Raw genomic sequence first — 19,280 nt, 5'->3', positions numbered from 1 at the left:
CGAAATAAAAAAAAATGAAAAAGTAAAAACATTTGGAAGATGTAGATGATTTTTTTAATTGATTCATCAACAAAACAATACCAAAATATAAAAGACAGAGAATAGTCACCAATTGCTTTACAATATGATAATAATTACCATAATCCCAGCTGTTCAAATAATTATAAAACAAAACATCAAACAAAAGCCCTGGTTCTAAAATCTCAACATCAAGGTTTAGTTTTAATTATTTGTGCTGTTTTAAATGGCTGCATGATTTCCAGACACTTATAGCACTTACTGTATGTCTGCAACATTTTCATCTGACTTTTTTAAGAGTACCGGTATATAGGTTTTATATTAGCAGGTGTCGGCTAAAGTACATTTTTGAACTTGAAATCTATCTGCTTAAAGTCCTTTACACCCATAACCCACAACTTTAACATATTTGATTTATTACCTTATTTACCTTATTTATCAATGTGATAAAATGACAATAAAGATTCCTGATTCCTGATTTATTACACCATTGTGGACAAAGCACTTTTATGCATTAGTTTACTTAGTTACAATCAAATTTAACTATTAAAAGTTAAAAGGCTAAAACTTTAAAAACAAATAAATAAATGGCTTAAACAATCAGAGAAGTACACCCTTGTCTATCCAGAAAAAACTTGGTGCTGGCCAATTCATTTGTTTTAGTTTTGTAGGATCTACGGAATCCACACTGAGCATTGGAGATATGGGGTGCGGCGATGCCAGGGACATCTTTGCAGCCAGAAGACCCATTCGCACACAGTCGTCTGTGTCTTTTCCCTGGATAATTCCTGCTATCAAGGCACCTGCAAAACTGCAAAAACAACAAAGACATGATCAAGTTCTTTAACATGTTGCGATGACAGAAAGAAACATGAAACATTTATAAACTTTCCCAGTGAATTTAATTTACTGAATATGAAAAACAAATGGATATTTACATTTCTTTTTAAAGATGACTGATTTGGTATTTAAATTAATGAGTACTAGGCAAAATATCACATAGTAGCAAAGGGAATGAGGAAAAGGAACTGAAAATAGAAAAAGTAAATATTTTGCACCTATCTCCGGCTCCTGACACATTCACTGTCTCCTCTGGGGACACATTTAGAGCTGGGTAGTGCACTGCACAAAGCTGCCTTTTCTGCAAAAAACAAAAAGGCAGCAGAAATATTTCCACCATGCTGATTCAGGAGTTATCTCTATAGCTGAGATGAATAACTGCTCACTTTCTTCTGTTTTCTCAGCTGCAGGTTGACTGAGTCTGCACTGTGCTCCCCACACAGCAGCACCCCATTTGACCCAAGAGTCACCACCAAACAGTGAAGATGCTCCAGAAGGGGGCGTGAAAGAGACACAGCCACATGCAGGATTTCACTCAGAGAGGTTGGCAGCACTGGAGGAAACCACATCCTCAATTACCAATACATCATTTATATTCTTCACAAGAACTGAATTTGCAGATCTATGGCTGAGAGGCTTATTTCTTCTGAATGATCTGCTCACCATCAGGCGTTGCAATACCCAGAGTTTTATTCATGTTGCACAGCTCTGCCATGTTTGGGGATGAATAGGACAAAGACTTCCATGCGTCTGTCAGGAAAGGCTTAGAAGCCCTTTCCACATCTGTTGGCTCATACCAAACTATGACACAGATTATTCAAGCTATATTAAATCAACAAAAGCCTCTGTTTGTGTCCATTCCCAATATTCTTTAATGGCTGCACATCCGTACCATTTATGTTGTGCTTCTTGGCAAGAGAACAAATATAGTTGATGGTGGAGACAGGGATGTTTCCATCAAGACACACTAGAGCAGCTGAGGAAACCTGCTTCTCAAACTGTGACACCTATCAAGAGGATAAAAGCTTGTTTTACAATATTCCAAATGTATTAGCACATGTATTTTTCACAAAGCTTATTGTCAAAACTGGAATTTGGTTTTAAACTTCATTCTATACACACTGCAAAAACGAAATCTCAACAAAGTAAAAATACCTTTATTTTTAGAAAAGTAGTCTACTTTTCTGTCTTGCAAGAAAAGATTTTTTTAACATCAAAATAATCATAGTTTGAGAAAACGCGTCTTTTTCTTAAAACAATTCTTGCTAAAATAATTTTTCCTATCCCATTGGTATTTTTTTTTGCTTATGTAGAGAAAATCTTCCAATTGGGAAAATCGTTTTTGGCTTATTTTTCAGGGGCCTGTTTTTGCAGTGCAGTCTACATAGTGTCTGGATATTGTCAAACACAAGGATCAGGATGCACAAAAAAATTATAATTTCATTTTGCATCTATGTTATGTCTAAAACTGATTTGTATTATCAGTCATATATTTAAGCAAGAGCTTCTTTTTTATTTTTTACTATTGAGAAACACAGTCTTCATTTTCATAAAAACTAGTCCTAAAACTATGTTGGATGAAGCACAGAATCGTAATTTCCTGAACCAATCTAGCTAAATAAATACATAAAAAATAAAAAGTGAGCAGAGCCAGCAGGACTTACATAGTTCTCTGTGATGTGCTGGTGGATATCCATATCTCCTAAACCAAAACTCAGCTCTCCACTCTCTGAGATCACAACACAGTAGGTTGCTGTGTTGTGCCCTTCCAGTCTGGCCACTCCGCTTGTGTTCTTAGTGAAAATGTAAAAAAGTGCATATTTTGATGTTAAAACAACAAGATTTTAGACATGCTTGGGATTAACCACCTGCTGTGTCCACACACCATGTGTTTGCAGTAGTTAAACACAGCATCACTGTTTGCATCACATCCAGTTGCTGAAATGAACAGAGGTGCCTGGCCTAGTCTGCTCAGAGAGTCTTGAAGAGAGCACAGGAAGAATGGGTGCAATAATCAGCTATACTGATTAAAATCTGCACGTATAGGATTAGATAAAGGAAAGAAAAAAAAACCCCCAAACCAGCTATGTTTCGTCCTACGCCTCCAAATGACTGACACACACTTCCTGGGTTGGTCTGTCCAAACTGAATGAGATAAAAAACACTCTCCAAAGTCAGTCTATGTATTTCATTCTGCAGATCTGCACATTTATGCTTAAGATAAACGAAAAACTCACGTTAATTTTTTTTGTCTTTCCTTTGGCAATAAAATCAACATTTATCCCTCCAATAACCACCTGTAACAGAATCCCACCTTTTGTTTGAGTTATTTTGGAGTTGGACAGGACTTAAAAATGTACAGTTTTAATTCCTACTCACAATGTCTGATTTGGTGTTTGTAGAGAGATTTCTACGATGCTGATTTTGAATTTTTGTTGAGGTTTTAGCAGTCTGTTTTGATAGTGCACAAGCTATCTGACTGCCAACCTTTGCATTGTTGCGAATGAGAGCCATGTCTTTCAAACAAGAGATGTTAAGGACATTGGAGTTTAAACAAATTATTGGTTAAAAATCTCAAGCTTTGGGCCTAAAACAGTAACGAATTGTGAAAATCTAAAGTTTAGGAATCACACATGAGTCATTTTTCCTTTTTACTATAAACCTGTTACAAGTGTTTCATGTTTTCTTTGTAACTTCTAAATATCTCACATTGATCAAAGGATACTGGCTTGCAGGGACTTTCCTTGAGTCAGCTCGTTGACCTTTTGAAGGATAAATGGTGTCACGTCTTTACCTATGACACATTTGGAACTGAGGGAAATAAAAAAAAGAAGTGTTTTCCTATTTTGTTACAAATAAATTTTCCCAACGAAAATGAAAATGAATTAGGCTTTTGACTGATCTTCATTGAGGAGCTTCTCCACACCTCGCCTCTCTTACTGCAGCCTGGATGGCTTCCTCTATGTGCTGGCCTGCTGCTGCATGCTCCTCAGGGATGGGCACTGCTATCAGTACACCATTTTGGAGACCCAGTGAAAGAGAACTTGCTGGATAACAAAATTAAAAGTCAAGATGAAATAATAAGCAAAACCTTTGTGCACAATTTACTGACTAAAAAACATTAAAAGCCTAATATTGCATTAGCCAGGTCTTTATCATATTCAGGACACAAATGATCTGATATACCAATGAGACTTGCAGCCTCACTCGGGTTACAAACATGGTATGCAGAGGAAAATCCACTCAGTGGAGAGAAGAACGCTGGAAAACTCTTTGTCATTCCATACGTGGCGACACAGACACCCTGAGTCTCCTATGGAAAGATTAATAGAAGAAAAAAACTGAATCATAAATCTAAATTAATGTGATATGTTAGCCCTTTAAATAGTGATTTACTGTTTATTTTGTAGGAAATAGCTACATAAAAAAGCAAAATGTTCTTACAAGGAACTCCAGGGTGCGACCGATGTCCAGAATAGATTTGATTCCTGCAGAGACCACAGCTATGGGAGTTCTTCCAAGCTCTGTCAGGTCTGCGCTGATGTCCAAACCTGAGAAAAGGATTGTTTTCTCAATGAAAATAAAGTTCAATCTGTTTATTACCTTAGAATAGTCTTTAACAAGAATTTGTTACTGCCATTTTACAGAATTCTCCAAATCTGTCAGATTGATTTTGACTTTATCCATCAGTTGACCTTTTGGTGACAACTTTGTTCCATTCAAGTGAAGCTTTTTGTGAAAAGACACAAAATCGATGTAGCAACTTTTACGCACAACAATTTTTCAACAAGGTGAGACCAAGCTTACTGTTGTGTCCATCTCTGTGAACCCCTCCAATGCCCCCCGTGACAAAAACAGGGATCCCCACTCTGTGTGCAGCAATCATAGTGGCCGACACAGTTGTTCCTCCTGAAAGACCCTGAAAAAGAAACTGAAAATGTAGGACTGGACATAAAACCCTGACACTGTTTGAACTCAAGGTTTCAGTTCACAGCTTGAGTCACTCCTCATGCAGTTTGGTGCAGTTTAGTTCAGGATGTTCAATGTCGTCAAGGCATTGAACAATGACAGTCAATTTGTATTTCAAACAAGTTTGTAGTGTGTTTTAATGGAAGAGACACAGCACAAGCTGGTAATCAAATTCTCCATAGGAAGTAAAGTAAAAGTCTTACTTTGCTGATGACATAAGGCAGATCCCGTCGCGACACCTTCAGGGCGTTCCTGCATTGGGCGAGATGTTCGAGATCGCTTGGTGAAAGTCCAACGTGAATTTTCCCCTGAATCACACCAACAGTGGCTGGAGTGGCTCCTTCACTTTGCACAATGGCCTCCACTTCATTTGCAGTGCTGCAAGAACACATCAATCAACTTCATTATCATTGCTTTAATTAAACATTAACTTCTAATAGTAGAGCTCATGGAGATGTCACCTCAGATTGTGTGGATAAGGCATTCCATGTGTGATGATGGTGCTTTCAAGTGCAACCACTGGCTTGTTTTCAGCTAACGCCTGGGATACAGATGGGTGAACTTTGAAAAATAGGTCTGAATGAAAGTGCAGAAGACCAAGCTGTTAGTGACACAGAGTTGCTCTAATATCCATCTGATCAATTTCAATGTTAGAGGTGAGCTAAGATCCATTTACCCTTGTTGGACCATGTGCTGTGAGAAGTTTTAATTCCTCTCCTCAGGATGAGAGTTGAGACCTTTTTTAGCATCTTCATTCTGGTCACTTTTTGTTACGAACCTTGATAACAATTGACATTACATTTAAATGTGCTTTGGAAAAAAATCCCAGCTTAGAGAACAAATGGTCAAATCATGTTTTTGATAACAGATACATTGTTCCCTGAAACTAAATGTTTAATAATTTCAGTCATTTAGATTGGTTTGTCATCAAAAGCATTGTATTTAAGGAAAACATACATCGACCTGGATTTTCAACAAAATATGTCTATTGTTGCAAAAATTCTCAAGTACAAGTAAAGTCAAAGGGGAAAAAATGAATTCTCAAAAACTAGTACCGTAAAAGTAACATACCGTGATTGAAACACTTAACATTAGTAAAGTTATTATTTCCAACAAAATACACAAACTACAATTTTCGCAACTGAAAAAAATAACATAGAATCATATGGAAAGCTTACATAGATTACAGAGATTGCTCAAATGGCGGATGGCAATAAAACTTTACTTTACAACAAGCCATGGTAGCACTGGTAGAGCTAGAACATTTTGAGGACATATGAGGACACAAGGGGGACTGAAGACTTTGGAAGGGTGGCAAATGAGTGGAAGGTTTTAAAAATGAAATGATTAAAAATATGTAAAAATACTTAAAATACTTAATTTAAAGAACTCAAGATTTCATTTACAAATGCTGCTTTGCTTTATTTTTGCAATACTTACAAGAGCTTGCATTAATGACTTCTTAATTTTTGACAATAGTGATACAAAGGTTAATTCCGGTTTATTCCCAAAGAGCCCACAACTCTGAAGTTGATGAACTGTTTAGTTTTTGTTGGATCAAATAAATGCTAACTAATCCTGTTCCAATGATATTTGATATCTTCCTTCTTAACTTCGTTCATTGTGAATCTTTAGGGCAATTTCACTCAGTAAGATCTACCGTATCTTCTGGGATACTGACTCTTCGCTAAACACGTCACTCTTCAATTAATCTTCACTCTTATGAGGTTCCATTTGTGCCAAAAATATCAAAATGAGCCAATAGCTAAAGTATTCACTTTCTTCACAGCCAATCACAATCAAACAAGTCATAGAGGTTTTTTTTATCTGTATTCCAGACATTTTAATGCACACATTCACATACAGAATTAAATATTTCAATCACACTTTCAAGATACCTTCTTATTGAAATGTTGTCAGAGAGAAAATTTAAGAGGCAGAGAAATGTTTCACAAACACACATTTGGATCACAACAATGCATGGAAATCTGTGGATAAAGGTAGAGATGCTTGTATTGAAATAGTTTAATTCAGTCCTTCATTTAAATTAGACTGCAATGGATGGATGTTGGATGGCTAATTTTATCTACAAGTCAATCCACTAAAGATATAAAGCTGATAAAGTTCTTTCTCATGATTGACAAAGTCTATGAAACAACATGAGACACCTTCACCTCTTCATCTCACAGGTCCAGGCTGTTGACAGTCAGGTAAGCTGTTTTTGTTGTAGTCCCGGTCGATCTTGCTTATTTGGTTTGCCACAAAGATGTGCTATTAGCGAGAGGAGCGTTTACTGAAGCGTCTTCATTTCATGAGCCTTCTTTTGCCAAAGAGCCAAAAAACTTCTAAAAAATAAAAATGTTGAACCTGGCAGCCACTGTCAGTTTTTTAAAGAAGTAAGTAATTCTTTTTGGCAATTGCTAGTAAAATGTAGGATTTTAAACTTTCTCTTGAAAGACCAAGTACACCACAATACTTCCTGATTAGTTTGTTCTGGAGGTTTAAAGATGTTTCTTTGCACCCTGTTCCAACTGCAAAGTACACTCTCATTCAGCCATTGTGAGGATTATCTCTGCTCCAGTTAGCTGGCTGAAATTCCCACAGTTCTCTCCTTTTTTGAGGCCTCCTTCACAAGTTGGACCCCAAAGCCCAGTCAGGGTCCCCCCCACCACCTCGCTGCATTCATTTACTAAGAGACGTTGGTTAATGTGCATGCATAATGTGGTTGTTAAGAGTCCTTAATAAACTATTTACAAGACATTAACAAGCACCAGTAATGTTTTAGTAAACTACTTATAAAGACATTTATTAGCATTTGTTAATCCTATTCACAAGCTTTTTATAAATTGCTTGTATGGGATTAATAAACATTTGAACAGTGTTCTTATTAACAGTTCATTGAGTGCTTTGAAGCCCCCCCAATCTAAAGCAGGATCAAATACAGGGGGGGGGGGATCTTTAAAAGCCATTTATAAATTGATTACAGAATCTACCCATCTGAAATGTTTATTCAAAATAGATTTAGATTAAACATTGATACACTCTGTAGTTTTAGCTGCAATTCCCCTAAAAAAGTCATCCATCTCTTCTGGTATTGTCCTAAAGTTAAAGTGTTTTGGCAGAAGATGTGTGATTTCTTTATTGATACAATTGATTCTTGTTTTGTTTTATTCTGGAAAGATGTCTTGTATCAAAGATGTCTAATATAAAAAATATACAAAAGGGCTCTGGTTTACTTTTAAATCTCTTGCTCATTTTGGCCAAATTTCATATTCATAAATGTAAATTCTCTGGTCGAAAACCCTGTTTTATTGTATTCTTTTCTGAGTTAAATCAGCATATTAATAGTATTTGTAATTCTGAGAAGCAAAAAGCAATTAAAACCTTGTCTGTATGTGATAGATTCAACATTTTCTTGTAGAGTTTAGCCCCCTGACTTATTCCTATTTCAATTCTTCTTTTTTTTATACATATATGTATTAGATATTTGCAATTAAGTTCTTATTGCATACCTGAAAGTGAATCCTAGTAAAATGGCATAATGTGCAATAAGGTTTATACATTTTTTTTATAAATTGCTTGTATGGGATTAATAAATATATGAACAGTTCCCATGTCAAGCTGGACTTACATTTTTTAAGTCCAGCTGATATGACTCAACCTCAAGACTACACCACCTGGATGAACAAGAACCTTCATTGACAGTTTGAGACGCTTTGAGTGTTTTGCAACAAAGAACCAAAAAGTACAGAATATGAACATTGAATGACCTTTATAACACTAACCAAAGCCACAAATATATAAAAACTCTTCAACACATCACAACAACAATGTAAAAGAAGAGACACCCGTACTGTCCTTTACAGATTGTGCCTTAGTGCCTTATAACATTTGGAAATAAACAAATTTGAATAATCTTCAAAATGTTTGCACTCAGAATCTGCCCTTTCCAAGGGGCAGTAACTGTCCACAATCAATTTATAAATGGCTTGTATAGATCACCCCATGTTTGGTCACACTTTAGATTGGGGGGGCTGCAAAACACTCAATAAACTGTTAATAATAAAACTGTTAATATATTTATTAATCCCCTTCAAGCAATTTATAAATAGCTTGTGAATAGGATTAACATATGCTTTTTAAGGAGCTTAATACCACATTGCTCATGATTGTTAATGTCTTATAGGTAGTTTATTAAGGAATATTTTAATGGATTTATAAACACCTTATTAAAACTTGTAAGACAGTTGTAAGACATTTACAAATGCTAATTAATGTACTTATAAGCAGCTTACTAAAACATTACTAGTGCTTGTTAATGTCTTATAAATAGTTTATTTAGGATTCTTATTTTAAAGCGTTACCGTTGTCGTAAACTACAAATAAGAAAAATTCAGTCTCCAAAAATTATTTTCTTTAAGGTAAATATAAAACTAAACAAGGCTTATCTGTAAAGTGAAACTTCACCACAAATGAGGACCTGTGTGAATTGAAAGTAACAAGAAAACAAATGTGGAAAAACTGTCAAAAATGTAAAAATAAAAGATAATTTCCACAAAGTGTATGACATCAGATTAAAAGATCTGAAATGCATTGTATTCTGACAGGAAGTTATTTAAGAAAAAAGCTTCTTCACAAAGCAGAAAGTGCTTACCTTCCCCGATGCAACGTAAAAGTATTTACGGGTAACCCTGGACTTTGACTCAAACACTGATTGCACAGTCCACAGTAATCATGCTGATCTCTGTAGTCTAAACGTCTCTGGAACATGCACAAGTGTGTGAGTTTTTATGCCACTATTTATTAATTTTTAAACTTTTTAATTGTGTTTTTTTATGATATTTTAAGGAGAGATTGACCCCACAGGAATTTTTAACCTTCAACACAAAAGACTTTTATCCAGTTTTATTTTACAATAGCTGATGATTGTGCTCAACAGCATTAGAATTGAACTCTAAAGTTGAGCACATTTGAAGCTTTTTATCCAGGTGCATATCCATTTCATGTATGGAGAAATTATCTTCTTCTGTTTCCACATGATTCACAGCTTGGACTGGGTCAAACATAGTGCACACCAGGTGGTTAGTCATTGTTCTTGAGTATTCATACATGTCATCGGATTCCGGTCCATCCTCCAACTCTGAGCTTTGGAGTAATTCCTCCTCAAACCACTGTGGCTGCTCCCTCTGAAGGACTTGAAAAGCTTCTAAGGCATCCCGCAGGGCTCTGCCTGAGGGACACTCATGATATTTGTCCTCTGATAGTCCAACGATTTGCTTTATCCGGCCTGGTTCATGTTTCTCTGTGTCCAGGATTCGAAAAAATACTTCCTCGAACTCTTTCATCAGCTTGTACCGTACTGTCACGTTGAAAGGAGAAGGAACATCTTCCTCTGAGCAAATTTCATCAAAGTAAGCTATGATGTACTTTTTAAATGACACAGACTGGATAAAGTGGGGGAGCATGAGGGTGAAGAATGGAGTGACCATGTCACCTGCGAGTGAGCAGGCATCCTCTCTCAGAAAAACCCGTTTGCCACTGCACATGGCTCTCCATTTGGCTTGTACTCCCTGTGAGCAAAGAATGAGTATCTTATCTGATGAGTTCTCAATTTGTTCTTTGTGCCAGTCCAACCACTGAATGCTTCCCAGCACTGCCAGCCTAGTTGAATCCAGCAGGTCCAGAACTACTTCCGTCCCACATTTGGTCATAAGGAAAGCACAAAACTTGAGAACAATGTTTTTGTACAAAGGATGGTCAAGGGAGTAGATGATGAGCACACGTTTCCTCTCTTGAACCTGAAGGATTTGTGGTTGCTCTTCAGCTGTAGATGGGGATGTGTTTGAATGATCTGAAAATTAAAGGACAATTATATTTTCACTGTCTAAAAATGCATGCTGGAAATTATTCATTCATTCACTTGATGAAAATACAAACCTGTATGAAGACCCTGAAACCCTAAGTAAGCAAGGCAAGCAGAAACCACAAGCAGCAGCCCCAAAACCAAATAAATGGTTAGAGTCTGTAATGGAGTTTTATCTAAAAAAAGAAACATATGGGTGAAAGGCAAAGCATATTGATTTTAGCCTTAACTTGTATGGTATCTGAAAATCTGACCTTTGCAGTGATTGAATCTTTTTTCAGCAGTCTTGCAGTGATTCTTGCAGCGCAGAAAAAATGGTTGGATCTTTTGAGTAAAGTAGATGAAGATGAGCGGTTGAAGTTTTAACTCTACAAGGAATGACTTTATCAAGTGCTGAAACATCAAATTGAACTTCTAACTCACTGTCACCAAAGCTTTACATGCTCCAAACCTCCAAGAATCAACTTCAAGTGTGACATTCACTGATGTCCTGTTTTCCTGTTGGATTTAAAAAAAAAAGTTTTGTGTAAAATTTTGACATTAAAGCAGGAAGTTAAAACGTAAGTTTTCAAGGCTGACATAAAAAGGGGGGAAAATAATCATAGAAACCTTTGAGATGTTTTTTGAGTATGTAAAACTATTGATTTGGATGGAAACTTGGTATCTGTCAGCATGCTGGGCAGTTTTAAAAGTCACTATGACCGAGTCCTTTGGTTTCCCACTGGTAAATAAAACTGAGATTCTGGGATCCCACAAGCTACCTAAAACATCAAAACACACACAAACGCATAAAAGAAAACATGTTTAAGATCTAAATAACAGAATAATTCATGCTGTTTAAGAAGAAATAAAAAAATAAAAGCACAACCATTCTCCAGACAGATCCGGAACCTTTCAATGATTCTGTTTTCACACCCTGACAGCAAATAAAGACATTTTTAGGTTTGTGTGACTGTCATAAATGCAAACACAACTTTACACAAAAATAGAATAAAAATATCAGTCTTTACAAGCAATAAAAAGATCAACAAATAATGTACTTTAAAATTTTACTTTCTATAGTAATACAAGTAATTAAATGGTAAAACATGTTTTTTATGTAGTTAGAATGACAATGTGATGCAATCTTACCTGGTATGCTAATTTGCTTTTTGACCCTGTAGTCTCCGTAGTCAGGTTCTGGCAGATTAAAAACTGTCACGGTGTAGATATGTTTAGGCTCTGCCACAAGAGCCATGGAAAAGCTCCACTTGAGGTAAACCAATGAAACAAAAACAAGATCTATTCATGAACAGCTGCTATATGGTGACATTTGCAAACAGTTGTTTAGCAGTTGTTTCACAAACTCCCCAAAAGCGGGTTGAGAACTGGAAATACAGACTGATTAAGCCTTAATCACATGCTGAGCTTGATCCGTATGGGTGCTGTGGGTTTTTGGGATGTCCAGGCCCATAGAGGGTTGCAGACAGGACAGCCAAATCTTAAGAGGAGCACAGGTGTGTCTTGTAGCACCCTTGAGGACTGTAGAGCCACTTCAAGAGATGTCGTTGAAAGTTTTATTAAGTATTCGTAAGGGAAATGTAAGTTGCACGCACTTTGGTGCCCTGACGCCACACTGTAGTCATTCGTAAGGAGCGCTTGCTGGCTGCCCGCAAATGTCACATGTGCGAGGGTGTGCGTGTGATACCCAAGAGCTTGTAGGATGCCTACACTACGCTCTGATTATCACATGAACAGCACTAACAACCCTTGTGCAAAAAATGTGTACAAATACTGTACAACACATTTGCCTCTCACCTATGTCACCCTTACTTTACTCTTGCATTTTGTGTAAGTGTTTGCTATGACCTGACGCTAGAACCACGTCCATAGAAAGAAATGTGCACAAACATTTTCACTCTACCTGCTCACCATGCAGTCTACGACCATGTTATTTCATGGTGGTCTCCTGTGTGCCTCCTTTTTTTTTTGTTCTTTTGCCCCCAGACAACCAGTATCAAGCTGTAAGGGCAGTTGTGACTAAGTCTTTAGGCATGTTGTTTGAAAAGGCCATAAAAGATCTCAACAGTCAAGAAGAAGTACATCCCAAAGTTAACTGCAGTATTTTTAGTTGTGAAAGAGAAAAAAGAAGAGCAGAGTTCTGAATAATGCTGAATACAGCCCAGTCGGAAATTTTAACCTGTATGCTGTAGTTCTTTTCAATGATAATGTACATGAATACCCCAGCTACAGTTATTTGAAGCCGTGATGCAAAGGTAGAGTGGGTGACCTCTGATCAGAAGATCTTCCTGCCCTGCCAGCCCACATGTTGAAGTGTCCTTAAGCAAGATTCTGAACTCCACATTGCTCCTGGTGGCAATAGGTTGGTTCCAGTGTGGGACAATGAAGCTTCCATCACGGTGTGAAAGTGTGTGTGTGTGCATTGGTGAATGGCACTGTGACTGTGAAGCACTTTGAGCCCTCTAGGATGGTAGTAAAGTCCTAGACACGTATACACTACAGTTTTTACCATTTTTGTGTCAGAAATCTATTGAACTGTATGACTAGAAGGACATTTCAAGTTACCAAACCACATCATGGCTAATACGTTTAATTTTGAAACTAAATTTACCACTTGAGGGTGAACAAAAGCAACTTCCTGTTTGCTTTAGAACAACTAGTCATGTAAGAAGGTAGGTTTAAAAAAGGTATTCTCTGAAAAACAAAAATAAAAAATTGCTAGTGTGAGCTAGTTGCACTAAAATAAGAAAAGGTTGAGGGCAGGATACATGGTCACCTACATCGACATCTTACCACAAAGCTGCCCAAAAACAGTTTGCACCTCTTCACCCACATAGCCAGGAAGACACAGAAGGATGTGTCAAGTGACAGATAAGCATGCAAAGTGATCAACAAACTTATAAAAAAAGCACCTGATGTAAGTTAACAAAACAATTTATCTAACCTTTTCATTTTTTGACAGTGATTTTTGAAACGTGTATGAATACTGCACACACACACTTTCAGTCGTCATTTCATCCACAATTCTTATCCTCGTTCCGATAACGGCAGTAATTGAATCTGTAAAAAAAAGTTTGAATTTTCAGAACGTCTTACTTTTATTGATTTTAATTAGTTGACACCAGCATAGACTGATCAAACAATAAATCTAACTCAAAATAAAACTGATTGATTTTACGATCACCTACCGTCTGGCTTCATGGTCCAAGTGACATTCACAACAAGAGAATTTAAATGTTCTCTGGGGTCAAGAGTTACCCAAGGGTCATTTGGGGAAAACCTTCTGAGAGCAGTATCACTTTTATCCAAGCAGCCATCTGCCATTTAAGTGAGTTGACATTGACATGCATTAAAAACAAGCTTCAACATAAAAAAACAAACTTTTCAGCAAATTAATCTGATTGTAATAATGTGTTGTGAATCTAATAAGAAAGTTACCATAAATACTTAGGCAGACACTTACTATTTGCTCTACGGGTGCAGTTGTAAAGACCCTGTTAAAACATGAGAAAACTTTTCAAAAACTTCTGACTAATTTTTACAACACTGCTTACTTGTGTATAGAAATTAAGTTCCTACCTTATTGCTGCAGTCCAGTATCTTCAGAGAGGCTTCAGCAGCCAGACAAAAGCATAAAAACAAAAAAATGGTCATCATGGTGGAAGTCCCATGGAGAAAAAATATCAAGAAAAGGTCAAACTTTTAAAGCCAAAGATGATAAAGTAAATAATCTACTTAGATTTGGAAAACCGTTCATCTCTTACAGAAGTTGACAAGTAGCGCTTTTGCTTGCCTTTTATCAGGCTTTTGCATCTACGAACACAGGAAGTAGGTTTGTCACTTTCACTCCGACAAACACTGACAACGTGAAAGATGAATGTACCGGTACTAATAGTTGGTTGACAGAATGCATCAAACTCTGTTAGAAAAACTAAAATTAGCAGTCTTATGTGTCATATTCTGTGTGCAAAGTATAATTAACAGTAATAACTGAAATTTACAAGTGTATGTGAATGTTTGCGTATGTATTTACCCGTCAATGTCAGGACTAATATCCTAAGTTTGATATATCTGTATAGATGTATTTTCTGCTGTTTGTTTAGTTTCGTTTTATTCTTGTTTTGATTGCTTGAAATAAACCATTTCCAAATCCATATATATATGTGCATAATGTTAGTTTGTGTCCGTGTGTGAGCTCTGATTATTGAGGCAGCAGCATAACAACTTTTTAAAGAGGTTTGACACTAGGAGGCAGCAAGTTAATTCTACAATAATGAAAGGTCCTTTTAAAAGTGAATAAACATCAAATCAATGCATAAACATAAATATGTTTGATCAAACTTCAATTTTGATGAGTTCAAGTAAAAAAAAAGAAGTAAAATATAAAGCTTCTTCCCAAATAATTCAATATTAATTATTTTCATGGAGTCAGTAATTTCATTGCATTTTCACACAGTGAACCAAGTGAGTTTAAAAAAAAAAGTGTGGTTTTCCACCACACTTTCTATCTATTCACTGCTTAGTTACCAGGGAAAGTATTATGGGACAGAAATAAAAGGCATGGCTGTGGGTTAATCTCTGTCTCATTGTCTCAGTGTTACCGCGTGTTCGACCACTGTGCTAAACTATATCAGTGCCACACACAAGTGATCTGACCAGAATAGACTGTACATGTCTCCATTCTGCTTGATGGACACATCATGGTAATTGGGTTTTCAAAAGACAGGTTGGCATTTTTTAAACAAACACAGACACACAATCTTTTAAAAAGTCTGCCATCTTTTGCTAAAATAAAACATTAAGAACAACTAATTTTTGTTTCTATACTGAATCCCAATGAAATAAAGTTTTTTTCTGTAAAGCTGCATAAAACAGCTGCTGTGTTTAAAAATTGTGTTGAGGGTTATATTTTTGTTTTGAGTTATTGCAGAACTATTATACTAAGTACTATGGAAATGATGAGATGAAGGTGAAGCTATTTTTTTAAATGTACCAACTGAAAAGTGCCATAAAACTTTTTGTCATGAAGCTCTATAAATCGTAGCACATCTACTCTCTATGTATTTTGCTTATTTTGATTATCAGTTTTAAGAATTATTCTCGCTATAGGGAAAAAAAAAAAACCCTGCTGAAATGTAGCTTGAAAGCAGCTGGACTTTGAAGTCGCCCTCTGCCAGAGACTCATTGGACACAAACTTAAAAAGCACACATGCTCCAAGCTGATGGCATCTGAAGAGGGCTGCTCAGCTGACAGTTAGGTGAGGGGTCTATGAGGTGTGCCCTTGTGCGATCCAATCACATGAAATAAATGGGTCACACGTAGAGGGCGAATCAAAAAGGCATTGTGCATTATGATGCAGCAACTGTCAGGTGGACAGGAGGTCTATTTTAAAGAGCCAATGGCGTGATCTTTTGAATGCGTAGATCTGCCAGTAATAACCTCAAAACTGAATTTGTTTTATCAACTGCTGATCTCCTGCCTTGACTGATTTCTTCTCATCTTTAAGGTAAGTTTAATATTAATATGAATATTTATCAGAACAAAACACACGTCAAAGAGATTATGGTGTGTTTGATTCTTCAATCTGACTTTGGGGAGAGGAGGGAGCTTCTGTGACAGCACAAGGACCAAGTTATTAAAAATGAAAGCTGCTCGCACCCGACACAGACATGCACTGGCATTTATGCCGGGGGGAGTCGCAGCCAAGTCGCCAAGGTCTTAAACAAACTTTAACATAGCAAGCTGGCCTCAAGCTTCCTAATTATCTCATGATCCCTTAAGAGAGGGAATTGTAATTTGAAGCCGTCACTGCGCAAACGACTTATGGCAACTAATGTGACAAATTGTGGTCTGCTTTTATGAAATTTCAGCCACAGAGAAAAAAATGTGTCGACTTTTTCAAATATCATTTCCTTATTACCTTCATTTTGACTTTTCTTGGTCATTTTAAACTTATCCAGTTTTTCTTTTGTAAACATCCATCAAATTCTGAGGTTCAGACTATTTTGAAACTAGAAAACAAAGTGTAATAAAAAAAAAATCAAACTACTTGTTTTTAGGCTGTCATGCTCTAAATAGCAGGTTTTATCCAGCTTTCAAATGCCACACATTTGTGCTTTCACTGACATTATCAAGGCCACTGCCGTGCTTGGCACACTCTGAAGAATGGGGGCAATGCAGTCCAATATAGTTGGGCTGCAAGCTGCACTTCAGGCCTTTCAACAACAGAGCTAGTACTCAGGCCTGGAAAAAAACTGAAAGCATTCGAAAAAGCCCAAAGGACGGTTGAAAGGAATTATTTAATTGAACCAATTGGATTTATAAAAAATACTAAGATGAACAGTGAGGCTTTAAAAAAAGTGATTATTACTGCCCTACAAAATGTATAAAAGTCAAAGTAGAGTGACAAATACTTCTTGACAGTAAAAAAATATGTACGCTGCAGAGTTTAACATTTTTTTTTAAAAAATGATTTTATAATGTGCAACACTTAAGTACTTAGTATCAACCAATAATATTTTATCTCTTCTCCTAAGGAGCTATAAGCTGCTGTCATGTCTGAGGGGTGAGTGGTGACTTTGCAACCTTTTCACAGCTTGTGAAAATGCTTTAGAGAATACAAAAATAATATGTCTTTTGATCAGCCGTACACAAAGTAGCTTTGAGGGATTTTTTAAACCTGGTTTTCTTGTTGTTTGTCATGGTGTCTCATTATTAAACTTTATAAATAAGAATAAACATACATTTTTTGAATTTCTTTTACATATTTCTTCATGATGAAGACCGGTGAGTCAATCACAAAATGTTCTACATTCCATACAATTCAGACGATATTTACAAGTAGTTGTTTTGTCCTCTTTACAGAAAAAGCCAAAATATTCAGCAACACGCCGGCTGCTTTTAAAGGTAAATCCTTTGACACTCTCCAACATTTTTTAGGTTTTTTACAAGCCATCTGTGGTAAAGGTATACTTTGTTTCAGTCTAAGTTGCTGAAGAAAGCAGCTTCCATGCTGGTGGCTGAAACTGAAGAGAAAAAACGCGAGAAGCAAAGAGTTGTGAGTGAATCCTTTCCTCCACTGAAGCTCTCAGGTCTGTCAATCCAGGAGCTCCAGGTACTGAACAAGTGCAGCCAGATTACTACCGGTAATTTTTTCTTCAACAACTATTTTAAATGCCTGCTCTTGTTAATCATAGGAACTGTGCAAAGAGCTGCATCAAAAGATTGATGTTGTGGATGAGACGCGCTATGATATAGAAGTAAAAGTGGCCAAAAATGAGAACGAGGTATACAATGATTCCCACTGCAATGACTCTAAATACTTTTTTTTTTCTAACTTTTTAACATATTAATTTGTTTTGGCATGGGACACATTGATGTTTCACTAGCATGGACTACAAAATATTACATTTTTACATATATTAAAAAAAGCACAAAAATAACAGTAAAATCAGTATATTAAGGATAAATTGAATGTGCAAAAACATTTTTAAAATTAAGTTACACAAGTTGACTTTTGTAGAAAATTAGAAAAATACAGTTTTACAATGAATTGAAGGATGCTTCAAAATACTTGGGTTTTTCAGTAACTGAGTTATTTGTGGGGCAGATCCAGTCACTAAGACAGAAGATAGTCGATCTGAAAGGTATCAAGAGGCCCAGCTTGAAGAGGGTGAAGAAAACAACAGATGACATGCTGGGTGCATACACCGATGCCTCTAAACTCATGAAGGCTGACTTTAAGGCAAACCTCAAGACTGTGAAGAAAGATGATGAAAAGGTCAATTACAAAAATTCCAAACAAATTGGAAATGTTAGAAAGTTTGTTCTAAATTTTCTTTCTTTTTCTGATTATTTTAGAGGGAAGAAGTGACGGACTGGCGTAAGAATGTGGAGGCCATGTCTGGCATGGAGGGCAGGAAGAAGCTGTTCACTGCAGGACAATAAGCCGACGCTCATCTTCCAAACCTAAAGTTTGAAAATCAAGAGCCCACATTGTTTTCTTCAATTATGCCCTTGTTCAACCATCACAGACAGAACAATCACTTTAGTAAAGTTTGCTCTTTTAACAAAAACAAACTAGTTCTATTATAGTCTGAAGATTGAATGTATGAATATGTATGAAATGTATATGTTACTATTAATGTATGTGTACAAAAAAAGAATTGTAACTGCGTTGACTTGGTGAAAGTATTGTCTTTGGCTGCTGTCATGGAGGGCAGTACTGTTGTTGCACAGATGATGGCGCCTTTTCACAACCTATAAATGCAATGCAGAATCAAGACGCATATTGATCCCTGAACTTGAAGAATTTTGTTTCAATAAATTTTGGAATAAACAAACACAAAAAAGACAAAAAGACAAATCTTAACGCCCTTCAGGAACAGGAAATATCACAATTATCTTATGGACTATAGTAAAGTCACCACAAATTTTTATCACCCATTAATCAATATCCTTGCAGATATTTAGATTACAAAACATGCAAAAGTGTTATGGTGTGTGCTTTTCGTGTGAAAGTGGAGGTGGGACAAATTCTCCATAACTCCTTTTTCTATTATTTATTACTGTAAAATGGAATCCAATGGA

General features: G+C 36.4%; 3 protein-coding genes across 6 annotated transcripts; 1 reads left to right on the top strand and 2 right to left on the bottom strand.

Annotated features, from left to right (window-relative positions):
• Positions 1 to 31: 31 nt before the first annotated feature.
• zgc:136858 (uncharacterized) lies at positions 32 to 9,561 on the bottom strand. Of its 3 annotated transcripts, none has more exons than XM_020703886.2 (19): positions 9,482 to 9,561; positions 5,504 to 5,605; positions 5,289 to 5,403; positions 5,031 to 5,205; positions 4,666 to 4,777; positions 4,303 to 4,409; positions 4,045 to 4,171; positions 3,785 to 3,905; positions 3,584 to 3,669; positions 3,238 to 3,374; positions 3,096 to 3,155; positions 2,940 to 3,003; positions 2,744 to 2,838; positions 2,523 to 2,651; positions 1,751 to 1,865; positions 1,522 to 1,659; positions 1,245 to 1,411; positions 1,077 to 1,159; positions 32 to 829 (listed from the first exon to the last, which is right to left on the bottom strand). In XM_020703886.2, the coding sequence occupies exons 2-19, from the start codon at positions 5,580 to 5,582 to the stop codon at positions 619 to 621; spliced, it is 2,121 nt and encodes a 706-aa protein (XP_020559545.1). In that variant the 5' UTR covers positions 5,583 to 5,605; positions 9,482 to 9,561; the 3' UTR covers positions 32 to 618. The 3 variants fall into 3 exon arrangements, with proteins under 3 accessions (XP_020559545.1, XP_011474247.1, XP_020559546.1); XM_011475945.4 differs by lacking the exon at positions 9,482 to 9,561 and adding an exon at positions 7,002 to 7,433; XM_020703887.3 differs by lacking the exons at positions 5,504 to 5,605; positions 9,482 to 9,561 and adding an exon at positions 7,002 to 7,141 and having other exon boundaries at positions 5,289 to 5,368.
• A 135-nt stretch (positions 9,562 to 9,696) lies between these two features.
• LOC105354202 (interleukin-17 receptor A) lies at positions 9,697 to 14,473 on the bottom strand. 2 transcript variants are annotated; one of them, XM_011475944.3, is made up of 11 exons: positions 14,270 to 14,473; positions 14,154 to 14,184; positions 13,879 to 14,007; positions 13,635 to 13,750; positions 11,822 to 11,939; positions 11,559 to 11,606; positions 11,300 to 11,451; positions 11,114 to 11,188; positions 10,945 to 11,014; positions 10,765 to 10,866; positions 9,697 to 10,678 (listed from the first exon to the last, which is right to left on the bottom strand). In XM_011475944.3, exons 1-11 carry the CDS (start codon positions 14,345 to 14,347, stop codon positions 9,738 to 9,740), a joined length of 1,860 nt encoding a protein of 619 aa, XP_011474246.2. In that variant the 5' UTR covers positions 14,348 to 14,473; the 3' UTR covers positions 9,697 to 9,737. The 2 variants fall into 2 exon arrangements, with proteins under 2 accessions (XP_011474246.2, XP_078804673.1); XM_078948547.1 differs by lacking the exons at positions 14,154 to 14,184; positions 14,270 to 14,473 and having other exon boundaries at positions 13,879 to 14,014.
• Positions 14,474 to 17,227: 2,754 nt separating this feature from the next.
• Positions 17,228 to 18,979, top strand: LOC101172899 (troponin I, slow skeletal muscle). The gene is made up of 6 exons (XM_078948549.1): positions 17,228 to 17,477; positions 17,556 to 17,597; positions 17,674 to 17,805; positions 17,888 to 17,977; positions 18,301 to 18,471; positions 18,552 to 18,979. Exons 3-6 carry the CDS (start codon positions 17,701 to 17,703, stop codon positions 18,636 to 18,638), a joined length of 453 nt encoding a protein of 150 aa, XP_078804675.1. The 5' UTR covers positions 17,228 to 17,477; positions 17,556 to 17,597; positions 17,674 to 17,700; the 3' UTR covers positions 18,639 to 18,979.
• The last annotated feature ends 301 nt before the right edge of the window (positions 18,980 to 19,280 follow it).

This window comes from Oryzias latipes, chromosome 6 (genome assembly GCF_053564925.1).
Source record: "Oryzias latipes strain Hd-rR chromosome 6, Olatipes_Hd-rR_3.1".
NCBI classification, from domain to species: domain Eukaryota; kingdom Metazoa; phylum Chordata; class Actinopteri; order Beloniformes; family Adrianichthyidae; genus Oryzias; species Oryzias latipes.
The sequence above is the reverse complement of the archived record's forward strand: the minus strand, read 5'-3'. Positions and strand labels throughout refer to the sequence as shown.